The sequence below is a fragment of the Pleurodeles waltl genome, chromosome 4_1 (genome assembly GCF_031143425.1).
Source record: "Pleurodeles waltl isolate 20211129_DDA chromosome 4_1, aPleWal1.hap1.20221129, whole genome shotgun sequence".
In the NCBI taxonomy this organism is placed as follows: Eukaryota; Metazoa; Chordata; class Amphibia; order Caudata; family Salamandridae; genus Pleurodeles; species Pleurodeles waltl.
The window spans coordinates 993,268,953-993,289,809 of NC_090442.1; the positions used below are offsets into that span (position 1 = coordinate 993,268,953).

General features: G+C 49.4%; 1 protein-coding gene across 2 annotated transcripts in view; it reads left to right on the top strand.

The window, feature by feature from the left end:
* LAMB1 (laminin subunit beta 1) overlaps nt 1–18,692 on the top strand; it is a 728,031-nt gene extending 709,339 nt beyond the window's left edge. For both annotated transcript variants that reach the window (XM_069229822.1, XM_069229821.1), the window contains one exon: nt 18,348–18,692. In XM_069229822.1, the coding sequence (XP_069085923.1) occupies nt 18,348–18,484 (137 nt within the window). In that variant the 3' untranslated portion in view covers nt 18,485–18,692. The remainder of the gene's footprint in view (nt 1–18,347) is intronic.
* The last annotated feature ends 2,165 nt before the right edge of the window (nt 18,693–20,857 follow it).

The window sequence follows — 20,857 nt, forward strand, 5'->3', positions numbered from 1 at the left end:
GATATACATATTTCCTGAGGCTGTGGGAGGTTCTAGTGGACCAACTATGTCCACACCCACTCTTTCAAAGGGAACCCCCACCACTGGAAGTGGAATGAGGGGGGCCTTTGGATGTCCACCTGTCTTACCACTGGCTTGACAGGTGGGGCAGGAGAGGCAAAACTCCTTAACCATGTTGGACATATTGGGCCAGTAGAAGTGGTTGACTAACCTCTCCCACGTCTTGGTTTGTCCCAAATGTCCAGCAAGGGGAATGTCATGGGCCAATGTTAGGATGAACTCTCTGAACAGCTGAGGCACTACCACTCTCCTAGTGGCACCAGGTTTGGGGTCTCTGGCCTCAGTGTACAGGAGTCCATCTTCCCAATAGACCCTATGGGTTCCAGTTTTCTTGCCCTTGGACTCTTCAGCAGCTTGCTGCCTAAGGCCTTCAAGAGAGGGACAGGTTTCTTGTCCCTTACACAGCTCCTCCCTTGAGGGTCCCCCTGGGCCCAAGAGCTCAACCTGATAAGGTTCAAGCTCCAAAGGCTCAGTTCCCTCAGAGGGCAGAACTTCTTCCTGAGAAGAGAGGTTCCCTTTCTTTTGCTGTGTTGCAGTTGGCTTCCCAACTGACTTTCCTGTTCTCTTGGTAGGCTGGGCCATTTTTCCAGACTCCAGCTCTACTTTTTCACCCTGTGCCTTGCACTGTGCTCTTGTTTTCACACACACCAGTTCAGGGATACCCAGCATTGCTGCATGGGTTTTTAGTTCTACCTCAGCCCATGCTGAGGACTCCAGGTCATTTCCAAGCAGACAGTCCACTGGGATATTTGAGGAGACCACCACCTGTTTCAGGCCATTGACCCCTCCCCATTCTAAAGTAACCATTGCCATGGGATGTACTTTTCTCTGATTGTCAGCGTTGGTGACTGTGTAAGTTTTTCCAGTCAGGTATTGGCCAGGGGAAACCAGTTTCTCTGTCACCATGGTGACACTGGCACCTGTATCCCTCAGGCCCTCTATTCTAGTCCCATTAATTAAGAGTTGCTGTCTGTATTTTTGCATGTTAGGCGGCCAGACAGCTAGTGTGGCTAAATCCACCCCACCCTCAGAAACTAGAGTAGCTTCAGTGTGGACCCTGATTTGCTCTGGGCACACTGTTGATCCCACTTGGAGACTAGCCATACCAGTGTTACCTGGATGGGAGTTTGGAGTGGAACCTTTCTTGGGACAGGCCTTGTCTCCAGTTTGGTGTCCATGCTGTTTACAGCTATGACACCAGGCCTTTTTGGGATCAAAGTTTTTACCCTTGTACCCATTGTTTTGTGAAGAGGCTCTGGGCCCGCCCTCCTGTGCAGGTTTTTGGGGGCCTGTAGAAGACTCTTTACTATTTTTAGTTTTGGTTGTCTCATCACCCTTCCCCTGGGGAGTCTTTGTGACCCCTTTCTTTTGGTCACCCCCTGTTGAAGTCTTGGACACCCTTGTCTTGACCCAATGGTCCGCCTTCTTTCCCAATTCTTGGGGAGAAATTGGTCCTAGGTCTACCAGATGCTGATGCAGTTTATCATTGAAACAATTACTTAACAGGTGTTCCTTCACAAATAAATTGTACAGCCCATCATAATTATTTACACCACTGCCTTGAATCCAACCATCTAGTGTTTTCACTGAGTAGTCTACAAAGTCAACCCAGGTCTGGCTCGAGGATTTTTGAGCCCCCCTGAATCTAATCCTATACTCCTCAGTGGAGAATCCAAAGCCCTCAATCAGGGTACCCTTCATGAGGTCATAAGATTCTGCATCTTGTCCAGAGAGTGTGAGGAGTCTATCCCTACACTTTCCTGTGAACATTTCCCAAAGGAGAGCACCCCAGTGAGATCTGTTCACTTTTCTGGTTACACAAGCCCTCTCAAAAGCTGTGAACCATTTGGTGATGTCATCACCATCTTCATATTTAGTTACAATCCCTTTAGGGATTTTCAACATGTCAGGAGAATCTCTGACCCTATTTATGTTGCTGCCACCATTGATGGGTCCTAGGCCCATCTCTTGTCTTTCCCTCTCTATGGCTAGGATCTGTCTTTCCAAAGCCAATCTTTTGGCCATCCTGGCTAACTGGATGTCCTCTTCACTGGGGTTATCCTCAGTGATTTCAGAGGTGTTGGTCTCTCCTGTGAGGGAACCAGCATCTCTGACTATTATTTTTGGAGTCAGGGTTTGAGGGACCCTGTTCTCCCTAGATAGGACTGGTAGGGGGGAATTGTCCTCCAAGTCACTATCCTCTTCCTCTGAGTTGCCACCCTCAGAGGGGTTGGCCTTTTCAAACTCTGCCAAAAGCTCCTGGAGCTGTATTTTGGTAGGTTTGGGGCCCATTGTTATTTTCTTTATTTTACAGAGTGACCTTAGCTCCCTCATCTTAAGATGGAGGTAAGGTGTGGTGTCGAGTTCCACCACAGTCACATCTGTGCTAGACATTTTGCTTCTAAAAGTTGGAATACTTTTTAAGAATCTACAACTGGTTCTAGAATCTAATTCAAACTTTTACAAACTTTTAAACTCTAAAAGAAATGCTAAACAGGATCTAACACAAGGCCCTAGCAGGTCTTTTAAGAATTGCAAAAATCAATTTCTAATGACAATTTTGGAATTTGTCGTGTGATCAGGTATTGGCTGAGTAGTCCAGCAAATGCAAAGTCTTGTACCCCACCGCTGATCCACCTATGTAGGAAGTTGGCTCTGTATGTGCTATTTCAAAGTAAGGAATAGCATGCACAGAGTCCAAGGGTTCCCCTTAGAGGTAAAATAGTGGTAAAAATAGATAATACTAATGCTCTATTTTGTGGTAGTGTGGTCGAGCAGTAGGCTTATCCAAGGAGTAGTGTTAAGCATTTGTTGTACATACACATAGACAATAAATGAGGTACACACACTCAGAGACAAATCCAGCCAATAGGTTTTTATATAGAAAAATATCTTTTCTTAGTTTATTTTAGGAACCACAGGTTCAAATTCTACATGTAATATCTCATTCGAAAGGTATTGCAGGTAAGTACTTTAGGAACTTCAAATCATCAAAATTGCATGTATACTTTTCAAGTTATTCGCAAATAGCTGTTTTAAAAGTGGATACTTAGTGCAATTTTCACAGTTCCTAGGGGAGGTAAGTATTTGTTAGGTTAACCAGGTAAGTAAGACACTTACAGGGCTTAGTTCTTGGTCCAAGGTAGCCCACCGTTGGGGGTTCAGAGCAACCCCAAAGTCACCACACCAGCAGCTCAGGGCCGGTCAGGTGCAGAGTTCAAAGTGGTGCCCAAAACACATAGGCTAGAACGGAGAGAAGGGGGTGCCCCGGTTCCGGTCTGCTTGCAGGTAAGTACCCGCGTTTTCGGAGGGCAGACCAGGGGGGTTTTGTAGGGCACCGGGGGGGACACAAGTCCACACAGAAATTTCACTCTCAGCAGCGCGGGGGCGGCCGGGTGCAGTGTAGGAACAGGCGTCGGGTTCGCAATGTTAGTCTATGAGAGATCTCGGGATCTCTTCAGCGCTGCAGGCAGGCAAGGGGGGGATTCCTCGGGGAAACCTCCACTTGGGCAAGGGAGAGGGACTCCTGGGGGTCACTTCTCCAGTGAAAGTCCGGTCCTTCAGGTCCTGGGGGCTGCGGGTGCAGGGTCTCTCCCAGGCGTCGGGACTTTAGGTTCAAAGAGTCGCGGTCAGGGGAAGCCTCGGGATTCCCTCTGCAGGCGGCGCGGTGGGGGCTCAGGGGGGACAGGTTTTGGTACTCACAGTATCAGAGTAGTCCTGGGGTCCCTCCTGAGGTGTCGGTTCTCCACCAGCCGAGTCGGGGTCGCCGGGTGCAGTGTTGCAAGTCTCCCGCTTCTTGCGGGGAGCTTGCAGGGTTCTTTAAAGCTGCTGGAAACAAAGTTGCAGCTTTTCTTGGAGCAGGTCCGCTGTCCTCGGGAGTTTCTTGTCTTTTCGAAGCAGGGGCAGTCCTCAGAGGATGTCGAGGTCGCTGGTCCCTTTGGAAGGCGTCGCTGGAGCAGGATCTTTGGAAGGCAGGAGACAGGCCGGTGAGTTTGTGGAGCCAAGGCAGTTGTCGTCTTCTGCTGCAGGGGTTTTCAGCTAGGCAGTCCTTCTTCTTGTAGTTGCAGGAATCTAATCTTCTAGGGTTCAGGGTAGCCCTTAAATACTAAATTTAAGGGCGTGTTTAGGTCTGGGGGGTTAGTAGCCAATGGCTACTAGCCCTGAGGGTGGGTACACCCTCCTTGTGCCTCCTCCCAAGGGGAGGGGGTCACAATCCTAACCCTATTGGGGGAATCCTCCATCTGCAAGATGGAGGATTTCTAAAAGTTAGAGTCACTTCAGCTCAGGACACCTTAGGGGCTGTCCTGACTGGCCCGTGACTCCTCCTTGTTTTTCTCATTATTTTCTCCGGCCTTGCCGCCAAAAAGTGGGGCCTGGCCGGAGGGGGCGGGCAACTCCACTAGCTGGAGTGTCCTGCTGGGTTGGCACAAAGGAGGTGAGCCTTTGAGGCTCACCGCCAGGTGTGACAATTCCTGCCTGGGGGAGGTGTTAGCATCTCCACCCAGTGCAGGCTTTGTTACTGGCCTCAGAGTGACAAAGGCACTCTCCCCATGGGGCCAGCAACATGTCTCGGTTTGTGGCAGGCTGCTAAAACTAGTCAGCCTACACAGATAGTTGGTTAAGTTTCAGGGGGCACCTCTAAGGTGCCCTCTGGGGTGTATTTTACAATAAAATGTACACTGGCATCAGTGTGCATTTATTGTGCTGAGAAGTTTGATACCAAACTTCCCAGTTTTCAGTGTAGCCATTATGGGGCTGTGGAGTTCGTGTTTGACAAACTCCCAGACCATATACTCTTATGGCTACCCTGCACTTACAATGTCTAAGATTTTGTTTAGACACTGTAGGGGTACCATGCTCATGCACTGGTACCCTCACCTATGGTATAGTGCACCCTGCCTTAGGGCTGTAAGGCCTGCTAGAGGGGTGTCTTACCTATACTGCATAGGCAGTGAGAGGCTGGCATGGCACCCTGAGGGGAGTGCCATGTCGACTTACTCGTTTTGTCCTCACTAGCACACACAAGCTGGCAAGCAGTGTGTCTGTGCTGAGTGAGAGGTCTCCAGGGTGGCATAAGACATGCTGCAGCCCTTAGAGACCTTCCTTGGCATCAGGGCCCTTGGTACTAGAAGTACCAGTTACAAGGGACTTATCTGGATGCCAGGGTCTGCCAATTGTGGATACAAAAGTACAGGTTAGGGAAAGAACACTGGTGCTGGGGCCTGGTTAGCAGGCCTCAGCACACTTTCAATTGTAAACATAGCATCAGCAAAGGCAAAAAGTCAGGGGGCAACCATGCCAAGGAGGCATTTCCTTACAATGGGCAAGGCAGATAAGCGACAGGCTAAACTCTCCTTCTCCGGAGGAGAAAAACACGGGGCCCCTCCCGCCTCCCAGCCTGGAGAGGCAGACACCGAAGGAGAGTCCCCAGAGATGTCTGTGAGATCCATGTTCATGGAACTTAAGACCAGCTTGGCAGGAATAGACGCTAAGCTGGACCATGTATCGGAGTGGCTTGACCGCATCAGAGCCCGGGTGGATGACCACGATGCCAGGTTTGAAAATCTGGAGACTCGCACATCTGAAATAAAGGATACACGCAGTGGTGATAGAGAACAGATTGCGCAGATGGAGCATCTCCTGGAGGTGATACGAAACAAAAATGAGGACCTGGAGGCCCGGTCCCGACGTAACAACATCCGTATCGTGGGGCTGCCGGAGGCAACCGACATGGGCCGCATGGAGGACTTCGTCGAGAATATGTTACAAGAGTTGTTTGCTGGCGAGCTCTATCGGCTGTTGGTGATTGAGCGGGCACATCGCTCCTTGGGCCCTCGTCCCCCTCCTGGCACTCCTCCACGTCCAATTATTGCACGACTATTGAATTACAGGGACCGATACTGTGCTCCGGTTAGCTAGGGAGAAAAGACCTCTAGTATATAAGAACTCCGAAATTTACTTTTTTCCTGATTATACCCCAGGTGTACAGGCCCAGAGGCGGGCTTTCCTGCCGACAAAGCGCCTTCTCAGCTAGGCTGGAGTTGGGTTTGCCCTGTTATACCCAGCTAAGCTGAGGGTGCGGCATGAAGGCAAAGTGCTGTACTTCTCGGATCCAAAGCAGGCAACTAAGTTCGCTAGACGATTACCCAAGCAGTCGGGGGCGGAGGGACCTGGGGGGGTGGGCGATGAGAACGCCTCTCTCAGTGACAATGATTAAGTGTCATGTGTGGGACTCCATTAAGTCTGAAGCTGTGGGGGCGTGTGGGTCCGCTCCGTGATCTGGCCCCTGATGTGTAGATGTTGCTTGCCCTTGGCCCCTCTCCCCTAGAATTTCTGGGTGGAGAGTCGATTGGCAAGCTTCTGCCCCCACGGATGAGTCCGGTCACAACCTGTTTTATGGTTGCACGGTGGGTTTTAGGGTTGGTTGGGTGGGTCACTACGAGGGTCCGATTGGGGGGCCTGGGTGGGTGGTGGGAGGATGGGGCTAATTTGGGAATGTTTCAGGTTCCATTTTTGTTAAGTTCTCGGCAGGTGGAGAGCTGTGTCCATGTGCAGTGTTGTATGTCTGCGGTTCTGGATGGGGGATGATGCTACCTCTGCTGTGAGATGCTTGACATGGAATGTGCGGGGACTTAATGATAACCGAAAGGCCCGGCTGGTGATGGCTTATGTTAAGCGTCATGGTATTGACATCTGTATGATACAAGAAACGCATTTGATGGCATCGACAGTTAGCAGGCTGAAAGCTGGCTGGGTCGGGGAGGCTCACTATTCTACATACTCTAGTTATGCTCGTGGGGTTGCAATCATTATCCGTAAGGGGCTGCAGTGGCGCACGTGTGAAATTATTTCTGACCCCAATGGCAGATACGTAATTCTGAGTGGAGTGTTGTTGGACAGGGCTTGCCGGTTAGTGGCTGTGTATGGGCCGAATGTGGATGACCCGGGGTTTTTCCTGGAGGTATGGCGCCTAGTGGAGTCGCTGGGAGCTGGAGCTGTGATCTGGGGCGGTGATTTTAATGTAGTCCTGGATGCTTGGCTGGACCGAGAGAGTGCGGCTAGGATGCAACATGCTTCTTCAGCGAGATCTCTGACAGCAGTAATGGATAGCGGTGCGCTGGTAGATCTATGGAGGCAGAGACATATAGGAGTGCGTGAGGGCACCTGCTTGAATTACTTCCATAGCAGTTGGTCCCGTATTGATCGATGGCTGGGCACTAGAGATGTGGAGGCTTGGACTAGAACAATAGACCATCTTCCCCGTACGCTGTCAGACCACTCACCGGTGTTATTAGATCTGGCGATACCTAGTGAGCTACAACCGATGGTGATGTGGCGGCTTCCCAAAGGTGCTCTCCGGGACGACATCTTCCGAGAGGAGGTACGGGAGGCGGTTCGGTTATTTTTTTAGGAGAATCGAGGTTCGGTGGACTCCCCCGGCACTGTATGGGAGGCATTTAAAGTGGTAATCCGTGGGGTGTGTCTTGCAAAACAGCATGGGATAGTGAAAGCTTTAAGGCGGGAGATGGCTGATATCGAAAGGAGGCTTGGTGATCTGGAACGGCGCTTAGAGGCGACATGTTCAAGCGAAGTACTTGCCGAAATCAGGCGTGGGGTGTCCCTATATGAGGAGGCCTCTCTACGAGAGGTTTGCTTCCTTGGGAGACTTGCACAGGCTCGCAGGTATGGCGAGGGAGAGAGAGCCGGGAGGACACTAGCGGGATTATTGCGTAGCCCCTGGGCCAGTAATTACGTTACGGAGGTGATAGATACTGAGGGTGGTAGGGTGACCGGATCAGGAGGCGTGATGCAGGTATTAGCAAAATATTTCTTGCAGCTATACGCGCCTCCGGTGGGTCTTAGGGAGGCAGATATGAAGGAGTATTTTGAGAATATTGCGCTAGTATGGTTTGAGGAGGCACACAGGATGTATCTAGATGTGCCATTCTCAGTAGAGGAGGTGGCGGCGGCGATTCAAAGCCTATCCGGAGATAAGTCTCCGGGCACGGACGGTCTAACCCCTGCTTTTTATAAAGAATATGTGGACATCCTTGCTCCCTATTTGCTGGAGGTGTATGAGGAGTCTCTGGCGACTGGGTCACTTCCGACCTCCCTCCGGGAGGCTTTAATAATAACTGTGTTGAAGCCTGGGAAGGACCCGACACGATGCGATTCGTATCGCCCACTTTCCATGATAAACATTGATAACAAGATACTTGCAAAAATGATAGCGACTCGACTACAACCACTACTCTCTAGAATGGTGCTTCTGGCTCAATCAGGCTTTATTCCTGGGAGATCCACGAGCCATAATCTGCGCACTTTCTTTGCGGTGCTGGGATCATTAGAGACAGACGATGATGTAGCTGCAGTGTTTCTCGATGCAGCTAAGGCCTTTGATTCCCTGGCTTGGGAATATATGTTTGCACTTCTGAACTGAGTTGGTCTCAGTGCGCGTTTTGTGAACTGGATCAGGTTGCTGTATACCCTGCCCACTGCCAGATTGCGCCTTAACGGAGGTGTATCGTCCCCATTCCCGGTGTCGCGGGGTACACGACAGGGATGCCCGCTGTCTCCGCTTCTCTTCGCGGCTGCAATGGAGCCTCTGGCGGCGGGACTGCAACAGAAATATAGTAATAGCGGCTTACAGTTCCGGCAACGCCCTGTCTTGATATCTCTATATGCAGAAGATATCGCGATATACGTGCGAAACCCCGGGCAGAAATTAGACATCTTATTAGATGAAATTGTTCGCTTCGGGAACTTTTCGGGGGTCACTATTAATTGGTCGAAATCAATGATCCTGCCGCTAACCCCTAGCGTGGAGAGATTTGACTCGCGATTCCCTTTGGTTTGGGCAGATGGGCCGGTGCGTTATCTGGGCATACACCTGTGCTGCGACGCGGAATCACTTTGACTTGCTAATTATGGGACGGCGCTGACATGGCTAGAGGGAAAGGTGGAGGTATGGAAAGCCTTGCCCCTTTCGTTGACTGGTCGCATTGCTATTGCCAAGATGGTGGTACTCCCTAAATTTTTGTATTTATTCGTGAATCTTCCTCTTCCACTCACTAAGGCCTATTTCCGGCGCCTGAGATCTGTGCTTGTTCGGCTGGCGTGGGCGGGGCGACAGTCCCGCATCGCTTGGGAGAAATTGACGCTGCCTTTTGAGCGGGGCGGATTGGCAGCCCCAGACCTGGAGCTATATTATCACTGTGCACAGGCGCATTTTGCGTACTATTGGCTGAATCCGACCCGTTATATGCCACACCTTGCACCGGAGAGTGATTCGGTCTGGCCTGACGGCTTGGTATGTGCGCTCGGCGGGCGGGTTCCCCCCCGTTCTGGAGGAGTTGACACGGTCTCCTGCACGGTGGGAGCATGGAGAGCGTTGATGCAGCGGGCTGGGATGCCTGCACCCTTTGCTCCATCGCTGCCTGTTATGGCAGTGGCTGATGCCCAGATGTTTCGTGATGGAGGGGTGCGCGGGTTTCTACGAGACGCTGGCTTGACGGTGCTGGGAGACTGGGTAGTGGACGGCCGGCTTTTGGATATTCATGATGCACTCTCGGACTGCGATGGCACCCTGTTGCAGTGTTTTTGTGCTCTCCGGGTCCGCGCCTTGCTGCGAGATCGTTTTTTTGAAGAGCCGGATGCTCCCTCGGAGTTTCGTGCTCTGGAGGCACTTTGTAGCGCGAGATCCCCCTCCAAGTTGATAACTAAGCTGTATAATGCTGTGCAGGAGCAGGGGAGTGGTATTGGGGTGCCCTCTAGGACTGCATGGGAGAGAGATGTGGGGGAGCCTATCCCGGAGGCAATGTGGCGCAGCTGTTGTGCTCATATGAGGACACTGTCCCCGAATTATAGACTGCGCTTGCTGCATTTCAAGTTTCTGCACCGACTATATTATACGCCCAAGAAACTGCATTCCATGGGGCTGCTGGCGGATACATGCTGCACTCGCTGCGGGGCTCGGGACGCAGGCTTCTTTCACCTGGCATGGGAGTGCGCAGAAGTGTATAAGTTTTGGGAGGAGATAAGACGGTCGATTGTTGAAATGACAGAGGTGGAGGTCCCCCTCTCCCCTAAGATAGCGCTGTTGGGATATATGGACGAGGTTCAGGGCCCGCATAGACGCTTGGTGGGCCTCCTCATGCTGCTGGCTAAGCGTAGAGTCGCAATGTGCTGGGGCCGGGGGAGACCCCCCCCGTAGGTCTGATTGGTTGCGAGATGCTGCTTTTTGTCATGATCAGCTCTTAGTATTCTGGGAACTTATGCCAGAGGGATCCCGCCCCAAAGATATCTGGGCCCCTCTAAATGAATATCTGGCGACGCAGACTGAGGGTGCTGTGTGACTGATGTCTCCCATCTGCGCGTTTCATACCCCCCCCGGATCATGCGAATTACCATGTTGTATGATAATCCTGCGCGATGTGACTGTTTGCTCCACCTGCCTGTTTTTAGAGGTTTTTTGCAACTGTTATTTTTTGCAGTTCTCCCTGCTCGACGATGTTGGATTAAATACCATCGGGTGTGCCTGTCCTTGCCCTACTCTGGGGTGGCAGACTTTTGCGCTCCTCCGAAGTAGAGGTGTCTTTTTTTGTTGGAACGGATCCCTTGATATCAGTATATAGAGAGAGATATTGGTAGAGACACGTCTGCGAAATGGGATACCACAGTAGTTATATGATTTGGAATGGCTCTCATATACCCTTACCCTCTCGTCGAGAGATCTGCTGTATTAATGTATGTTTTTTTTCTTGGTTTGTGTTTAAATGAATAAAACAATAAATAAATAAAAAAAATAAAAAAACAATAAGGATAATCAATGACTATAAATGGAGTCCCCAAGAAACAAGTACAAATATGTGGACACAAGATGTCAACCAGTGGTCACCTATAACCAGTAGCCATTATCTCATGCCGAAAGTCGTGACTTGATAAAGTTGTGACGGTGACTAAGCTACATGAACCAGCCTTAATGATTTAGATCCAACATGCTGACAGGCTGATTGCTATAAACAAACAATACCCTGTGAAGCTGTGAAGAAAAGATAATTCTGTTGGAGATCAACATGCGTGTGGAAAAACAGCAATTCATTCCGCATATTTAGTAACTCACGAGTGAAACAGTCAACGTCACCGCACACTTCCGAGCTGGCTCGTAATTAGTGATAAATCTATATATTCACTGTGTGTTAGTAACTCTGATTGAAACTCACTTCTGAGTTAGCTCTTAATGGAAAATCTATGCATTCACTGTGTGCTAGTTGTAGGAAGCTGGCTCTACTATATCGAAATGAGATATAGTGTGCACAGAGTCCAGGGGTTCCCCAAGAGGTTTTAACAGAGGCAATAATAGATGATACTAATGCACTATTTGTGGTATTGTGGTTGAGCAGTTAGGCTTATCAGAGGGTAATGTTAAGCATTTGTTGCACCCACACAAGCAGTAAGTGAAAACATACACTCAATGACAACTCCTGACCAATAGGTTTTTTATAGAAAAATATTCTTTCTTAATTTATTTCCAGAACCACAAGATTCATTTAGCAGGTAACTACATTAAATGAAAGGTACTTTGCATAGTTATGATCAGCAATTTGAATGGAATCAACAGTGTATACAGTTTTCTTTAAAATGGCAAAAAGCTATTTTAAAAGTGGACACTGCAATTTTCAACAGTTCCTGGGGTAGGTAAGTAAAGTACGTTTTTTGAGGTAACAAACAAACTTACGGGTTCAGACCCTGGGGCATAGGTAGCCCACTGTTGGGGGTTCAAGATAACCCCAAATACCCAGGACCAGCAACACAGGGCCGGTTAGGTGCATAGGTCAAACAGGAGCCAAAATAAAGTGGGCCCCTATGGAGACAGGCGGTACTCCGGTTCTGGTCTGCTTGCAGGTAAGTACCTGCGTATTTTTTGCATGGTATCAGAATTGTAAAGAAATGTCTCCCTGTTGCAGTTACCCCCCACGTTTTGCCTGATACTAATGCTGACTTGACTGAGAAGTGTACTGAGACCCTGCTAACCAGGCCCCAGCACCAGTGTTCTTTCACCTAAAATGTACCATTGTCTCCACAATTGGCACAACTCTGGCACCCAGGTAAGTCCCTTGTAACTGGTACCCCTGGTACCAAGGGCCCTGATGCCAGGGAAGGTCTCTAAGAGCTGCAGCATGTCTTATGCCACCCTAGGGACCCCTCAATCAGCACAGACACACTGCTTGCCAGCTTGTGTGTGCTGGTGGGGAGAAAATGACTAAGTTGACATGGCACTCCCCTCAGGGTGCCATGCCAACCTCACACTGCCTGTGGCATAGGTAAGTCACCTCTCTAGCAGGCCTTACAGCCTTAAGGCAGGGTGCACTATACCACAGGTGAGGGCAGAGGTGCATGAGCACTATGCCCCTACAGTGTCTAAGCAAAACCTTAGACATTGTAAGTGCAGGGTAGCCATAAGAGTATATGCTCTGGGAGTCTGTCAAAAACGAACTTCACAGCTCCATAATGGCTACACTGAATACTGGGATGTTTGGTATCACACTTCTCAGAATAATAAACCCACACTGATGCCAGTGGAGGATTTATAAAAAAATGCACACAGAGGGCATCTTAGAGATGCCCCCTGTATTTTACCCAATTGTTCAGTGCAGGACTGACTGGTCTGTGCCAGCCTGCTGCTGAGAGACGAGTTTCTGACCCCATGTGGTGAGGGCCTTTGTGCTCTCTGAGGACAGAAACAAAAGCTTGCTCTGGGTGGAGGTGCTTCACACCTCCCCCCTGCAGGAACTGTAACACCTAGCAGTGAGCCTCAAAGGCTCAGGCTTCGTGTTACAATGCCCCAGGGCACTCCAGCTAGTGGAGATGGCCGCCCCCTGGACACAGCCCCCACTTTTGGCAGCAAGTCCAGGAGAGATAATGAGAAAAACAAGGAGTCGTCACTGGCCAGTCAGGACAGCCCCTAAGGTGTCCTGAGCCGAGGTAACTCTGAATTTTAGAAATCCTCCATCTTGATTTTGGAGGATTCGCCCAATAGGAATAGGGATGTGCCCCCCTCCCCTCAGGGAGGAGGCACAAAGAGGGTGTAGCCACCCTCAGGGCTAGTAGCCATTGGCTACTAACCCCCAGACCTAAACACACCCCTAAATTCAGTATTTAGGGGCTCCCCAGAACCTAGGAACTCCGATTCCTGCAACCTAAGAAGAAGAGGACTGCTGAGCTGAAAAACCCTGCAGAGAAGACGGAGACACCAGCTGCTTTGGCCCCAGCTCTACCGGCCTGTCTCCCCACTTCTAAAGACACTGCCCCAGCGACGCTTTCCACAGGGACCAGCGACCTCTGAAGCCTTAGAGGACTGCCCTGCATCTAGAAGGACCAAGAATTCCCGAGGACAGCGGCTCTGTTTACCAAAGACTGCAACTTTGCAACAAAGAAGCAACTTTGAAACAACACACGTTTCCTGCCGGAAGCGTGAGACTTGGCAATCTGCACCCGACGCCCCCGGCTCGACTTGTGGAGAACAATCACTTCAGGGAGGACTCCACGGCGACTGCGAGACCGTGAGTAGCCAGAGTTGACCCCTCTGAGTCCCCACAGCGACGCCTGCAGAGGGAATCCCGAGGCTCCCCCTGACCGCGACTGCCTGCTTCAAAGACCCGACACCTGGTAAAGACACAGCATCCGCAGCCCCCAAAACCTGAAGGATCCGACCTCCAGTGCAGGAGTGACCCCCCAGGTGGCCCTCTCCCTTGCCCAGGTGGTGGCTACCCAGAGGAGCCCCCCCCCTTGCCTGCCTGCATCGCTGAAGAGACCCCTTGGTCTCCCATTGCTTTCCATTGAAAACCCGACTCTTGTTTGCACACTGCACCCGGCCACCCCGTGCCGCTGAGGGTGTATGTGTGGACTTGTGTCCCCCCCCGGTGCCCTACAAAACCCCCCTGGTCTGCCCTCCGAAGACGCGGGTACTTACCTGCTGGCAGACTGGGACCGGGGCACCCCCTTCTCCATTGAAGCCTATGCGTTTTGGGGACCACTTTGACCTCTGCACCTGACCGGCCCTGAGCTGCTGGTGTGGTAACTTTGGGGTTGCTCTGAACCCCCAACGGTGGGCTACCTTGGACCCAAACTTGAACCCCGTAGGTGGTTTACTTACCTGCAAAAACTAACAAACTCTTACTCCCCCAGGAACTGTTGAAAATTGCACTGTCTAGTTTTAAAATAGCTGTATGTCATTTATGTGAAAACTGTATATGCTATTTTGCTAATTCAAAGTTCCTAAAGTACCTACCTGCAATACCTTTCATTTGAAGTATTACATGTAAATCTTGAACCTGTGGTTCTTAAAATAAACTAAGAAAATATATTTTTCGATACAAAAACCTATTGGCTGGAATTGTCTCTGAGTGTGTGTTCCTCATTTATTGCCTGTGTGTATGTACAACAAATGCTTAACACTACTCCTTTGATAAGCCTACTGCTCGACCACACTACCACAAAATAGAGCATTAGAATTATCTCTTTTTGCCACTATCTTACCTCTAAGGGGAACCCTTGGACTCTGTGCATACTATTCCTTTCTTTGAAATAGTGCATACAGAGCCAACTTCCTACAAGAATGTCTTGGACTGATGTGCTAACCAGGGCTCCAGTTCCATTGCTCTCTTCCCTAAATTTGGCATACTTGTGCCTCCCTGTAAGTCCCTAGTATCTGGTACTTATGTACCCAGGGCTTTAGTACACCAGGGGTACCCCATGCGCTGCAGCATGTATTGTGCCGCCCATGGGAGCCCATGCAAACTCTCTGCAGGTCTGCCATTGCAGCGTGCGTCCTTTCACCACAGATATAAGGCTTGCCTTATATCCTGGTCACTGCACTCTGACACAGTAAGTCACCCCTCAGGTAGGCCGTTCAGTCCAATGGCAGGGTGCATGTCCCTAAGTGTGAGGGTACCCTTGCATGAGCAGGGTACCCCTACAAACCCCAGAGCCCATTCCCTGGGCTTTATAAATGTGGGGAAGCCATCTTAAGGCACCAGTGGTCCATAATGGCTTTTCCGAACCTAGGCATGTTTGGTAACAAACATGTTGGAATTATGTAACTATACCAATTCCGGTGCTAGTTGCATGATACCATGTACTCTAAGGATTCCTTAAACGATCCCCCCCGTTATGCCTATCCAGTCTTACGGGGTCTAGCTGCCAGCCCACACTGCTGCTGACCTCAGACACTGTTCTGCCCTCCTGCTGAATAGTCTGGCTCAGGCCGGACGGACAGAACAAAGGATTTCCTGCAAAGGAGAAGTCTGACCACCTTCCCTTTGGCATTAGGTGTCTAAGGGCTGGTGTGGGGTGGCCTCTGAACACCACCACACCTCTTTGAAGGGCATATTTGGTGCCCTTCCTACATAATCCGGGTGCACCAGTACAGGAACCCCTGGTTCCCGCTCTGGTGCGAAACTGCGCAAAGGACAGGGGAGTGACCACTCCCCTGTCCAGCTCCTCCCCTAGGGAGGTGCACAGATCTCTGCCGGGTGGCCACTTGATTCTGCCATCTTGAAAACAAGATGGGTAGAGGTCCCTGGGAGCATCTGACTGGTTAGGCCAGGTAGATGACATCCACAACCCCCTCTGATGGGTGGGTCACTTCAGAGACTGACCAACCCCCTTTTAGGATTACTAAAGGGCTCTCCCGTGTTTGAATCCTCATATTCGTCGAGCAAGAGTCTACAAGGAGCTCTCTGCAAGACAACTTCTGCTCCTGGCCTCTGGAACCACTGCTGTTCTTCTTTGGAACTGAAACAAGTCTGCTCCTGGTGTGAAAGCTCCCATTGCAACATTTTTCCTCCGGATCCTGCTAGAATTCTGTAACATCCAAGGCAGTGCATCCTCCAGGATCACAAGAACTCTGTTTGCACCTGAAAACACAAAGGAATCTCCCTTGGAGTGAAGGAGTCACTGTCCTGTATCCGAAGGCACCTCAAGACAACATCGACTAGCTGGTGGGGTCTGTTGTCCCATGGACATTAAAAGGCTCCACAACACAGGTGGTGGGTCTGTGGCCTCCTCTGAGTCCTGCTTGTCCTCTGACCAACTTGGGAGACTGTGGACCCCTGCTTCTGACACTGGACCAGAACCCCTGTGCACAGCAACTGTTGCTCTTGCCAAGGCTTGTTTACTCTTTCTCCAGGAGATCTTCAGGTGCCAAGAAGCCCTGGGCTCCAGCACTCTGTTACTTGAAGACCAGCCCCTGTCCTGCAACTCCTGCGCCATGGGACTTCTGTTCTGTTGTGCTGCTGGGACCTCCTTGTGACTGCCTGTGTCCATCGCCTGTGGGTCTCTCATGGGGGCTCCAACGAGTTCTGCTAGCCTCTCTGAGTGCCATCCCTGACTCCCCCTCAAGGGTGGAGTCTCTTGGACCTTGCTGGTCCCCAAAACTCTGCAAATTCTTCTTCAGCTCCAGCTTGCATTTGCCAGTGCTTGTTGGTAGCCTGGCTTGTCACTGACCCTCCTGCAATCTGGCAACCGACTATCGAGGGATAGCTTGCAGGCGGGTCCTGGGATCTTCTGCAGCTCCTGGGCCCCACAGCTGGACTTCTTTTTCCACAGATTTGCAGGAACTTCACCTCCAGGAGGGTGGGCATTGCCACCTGCACCACCTAGGCACGTCCAAGGGTAGTGGACTCTGTCCCCTCACTTTTCAGGTCTTCCACATCTGGAATCCGTACCTGGGTTCCACCGGCCTGGTCTATGGGTCGTGACAGCAGCTAGACAATCTGAGGCTTCCATTGACTTGAGAGAGAGTCCCTTCTCCCCTCTGCATCCGGGTTCCTGTTGAGACTCCTGTCTCCTGGGTATCCTGGGGTAGGGGCACACTCCATCCTTCCTCTTGTCTGCTGGTTTCCTCGGGGTTCACTGAGAAGGGTCCTGAATTTCACAAGCTCCATCCACTCCTCCTTGTGTTAGCCTACGGGATGACTGTGTGGATAACTACCTTGCACCTTGTCGCTGGGGACACTTACTGTACTTACCTTTGGTGTTTGCATCTACCCCTAGCTAACTACCTCACTTTCCTTGGTTGGGTTCCGTATTCCGCATTCCACTTTCTTAGTATAAGGTTTGCCCCTCCCCCCCCACAGGGCCCTGTGTATTTATGCTACTTCTGCTGGTTATTTTATTTTATGTGTATATTGTGTGTAGATCTCGCCATAGGGAGATATACCAATGCTAGTCTAGTAGTAGTGCTGTAATAAAGAATCCTTTATTTTTTCAGCGATTATGTGGTTCTTTCTTGTCAGTGAGTTACTGTCTGACTACTGTGGTATTGTAAAATGGCAAGGCAATTAAGAAGAGAACCATCTCCTGCTGGATCTTTCTCTGCATCAAGATCTGCTATGCACTGGCCAAAAACAGCCTCAGGAAGGACTGGATGCTCATTCTACCAAGGCCAAAGCTGCTACCACTCCATTGGCATGTGAAGTCAATGTCGTAGAATTTGCAAGACTGCTACATACGCATCCCTCTACACATTCACAAAGAATTATTCGTTGAATAGTCGGGTTCTCTGGGAGGGACGTTTTGCCTGCTCAGTCCTGCAGGGCTTTCTGGATTGAGTCCATTCACACACCCACCTCCACATAGGTATTCCTTTGGTATCCCTTCAAAAGGTGAGGAATCTGCAGCTAGAAGTCTCTATCAGAAGAACAAGTTACTTACCTACGGTAACACTTTATCTGGTAGAGACGTATAGCCGCGTATTCCTCACCAACCCTCCCTATTCTGTGATTGAACTCTATCCATTAATAAATCCCAAGTCTAGGAATCTGCACGCTGTTTACCAATTAGCTTTTTGGGTTCCAAATCTGGAGGCATGGGCAGTCTCAAAAACAAGTGTCAGTGTGCAAGAATAGTGCCTATAGCCCCACACATCATTTCTGGATCAAAACCTTCTGGCGCACAGAGGTACTGCTGACAAATTTTCAGCTCTAGTCTGCCGCCTGTGTAATATTCAATAGGTGAGGAATCTGCAGCTAGATTGTCTCTCCCAGAAAGAGAGTTACCAAAGTTAAGTAACTTATTCATCATTTTCACATAAACTGACAAATCTAAGATTCTGCAAGCATTTGGGATGTTCAGGTGTACTCTGTGTTCTTGCATCTCTGGTTACTGTGTTTCTCCATTGAGTCACAACTCTTCCTTCTTTGTTGTGTCATATTATTTTATATAGCATTACATGTAGTCTGAACTTTGTCTTTTTAGTTCTAATGAGACCACATTTATTTTACCAGCTCTCGAAAAGACCTACGAAGAAAATCAGAAAACGTTGGAAGAAAAAGCAAGACAGCTAGTGGAATTAGAAGAAACTGTGCGCTCACTCTTGCAATCTATCAGCCAGAAAGTTGCCATTTACAGCACTTGCTTGTAATCATGAAGTTAAAAATGAAAGCACAATTGTTGGGGCCAAATGTTTTATACCTTCATCCCTGCCAGCACACTTTAAATGCTGAACACTTTAGGCAGTAACTTAAAAGCGAAAAAGAGGGGTTACATACTTTTAGCAACCAAAATTCCAACTATTTGATGCCTTAAATGTTTTTACATTTTTAAAAAAAATAAAATGCATTGATTTTCAACCGTTCTGTTAAGTGCATTTAATGTTTATTGTTCTCTCTTCAGTTTACTCTTTTGTTAAATTGGAACATTTTTACAAGGCCCTGTCTGCCATTAGTATTGCCTCATAGCACTGCCCGGGACGCTCTTCAAGAGAATTGATACTGCTTGCTGGTCTGTCTTGGGTGGTGTATTCTTATTCAGTGAACTGATAGTGCGCGATTTTGGTGTTGGAGAGGTGTGATTGAGGAGCTTTACTAATTATGTAAACATATTATTCTTGCAACTTGCCTTACTGATCTGGTAGTTCAAGAACGGCAAACTGTCTTATTTCATTTTATGCGAAATGTTTGTGTGTTCTGTTGCTTGGTGGCACATGCTATTGAGTGCACCATTATATCCAAGTACTGGGTGTATTTGTGCTGGGCTGGATGTCTGATAAATGTTCAGTCGAAGATTTACTGATGGGTGTGCCGTGTTTGCACGGGAAATGCTTGTGGAGGTGTCATGATATGTATCTACATGGTATATTTGTTCTTTACTGTATTTGTGTAGTGTACTACATAGGCAAAAACTTCCAAGCAAGAAAGATTTTCACAAGCAGAATTCATTCGCTGTCCGTCCTGCAAAGCACCTGCATCTCACAAAATGTAATGCAGTTTTGCAGTTTCATAGTTTTGGGTTATTTATGAGCTTTTAGCATTTTAAGGTGTTTGTGCGATTTGTGTAACATTAAGAAAATTGTGTTTCATTGTTTTCTATCAGTGCCATTTTTCCTTCTCTTTCTGGGATGTGGAAGGGACATTTCACCAATCACAGATGTCTCGCTACAGCATTCTGCAACATAAAAAAGATGTTGCTTAAAACTAGTGATTTGTCTAATGTAGCGTTTGCTAAAACGAGGGTTGTAGATAAAATGGAAGTCAGGGCACTCATGAATCAAAAACAATTACATAAGATGTGTTTAGTGTCCATAAAATACTAATCAAGAATTTCGTTGTGAGACCGTGTAGGAAGTTGGCTCTGTATGCACTATTTCAAAGTAAGGAATAGTATGCACAGAGTCCAAGGGTTCCCCTTAGAGGTAAGATAGTGGCAAAAAGAGATAATACTAATGCTCTATTTTGTGGTAGTGTGGTCGAGCAGTAGGCTTATCAAAGGAGTAGTGTTAAGCATTTGTTGTACATACACCCAGGCAATAAATGAGGGACACACACTCAGAGACAAATCCAGCCAATAGGTTTTGTTATAGAAAAATATATTTTCTTAGTTTATTTTAAGAACCACAGGTTCAAATTCTACATGTAATATCTCATTTGAAAGGTATTGCAGGTAAGTACTTTAGGAACTTTGAATCATTTCATTAGCATGTATACTTTTTACATAAAACACAATAAGCTGTTTTAAAAGTGGACACTGCAATTTTCACAGTTCCTGGGGGAGGTAAGTTTTTGTTAGTTTTGTCAGGTAAGTAAATCACTTACAAGTCTCAGGTTTGGGTCCAAGGTAGCCCACCGTTGGGGGTTCAGAGCAACCCCAAAGTTACCACACCAGCAGCTCAGGGCCGGTCAGGTGCAGTGGTCAAGGAGGGGCCCAAAACGCATAGGCTTCAATGGAGAGAAGGGGGGTGCCCCGGTTCCGGTCTGCCAGCAGGTAAGTACCCGCGTCTTCGGAGGGCAGACCAGGGGGGTTTTGTAGGGCACCGGGGGGGGACACAAGTCCACACAAAAAGTACACCCTCAGCGGCACTGGGGCGGCCGGGTGCAGTGTAGAAACAAGCGTCGGGTTTTCAATGGAAATCAATGAGAGATCAAGGGATCTCTTCAGCGTTGCAGGCAGGCAAGGGGGGGCTCCTCGGGGTAGCCACCACCTGGGCAAGGGAGAGGGCCTCCTGGGGGTCACTCCTGCACAGGAGTTCCATTCCTTTCGGTGCTGGGGACTGCGGGTGCAGAGTCTTTTCCAGCCGTCGGGAAATGGAGTTCAGGCGGTCGCGGTCAGGGGGAGCCTCGGGATTCCCTCTGCAGGTGTCGCTGTGGGGGATCAGGGGGGACAACTTTGGTTACTCACGGTATCGGAGTCGCCGGAGGGTCCTCCCTGAGGTGTTGGTTCTCCACCAGTCGAGTCGGGGTCGCCGGGTGCAGTGTTGCAAGTCTCACGCTTCTTGCGGGGAGTTGCAGGGGTCTTTAAA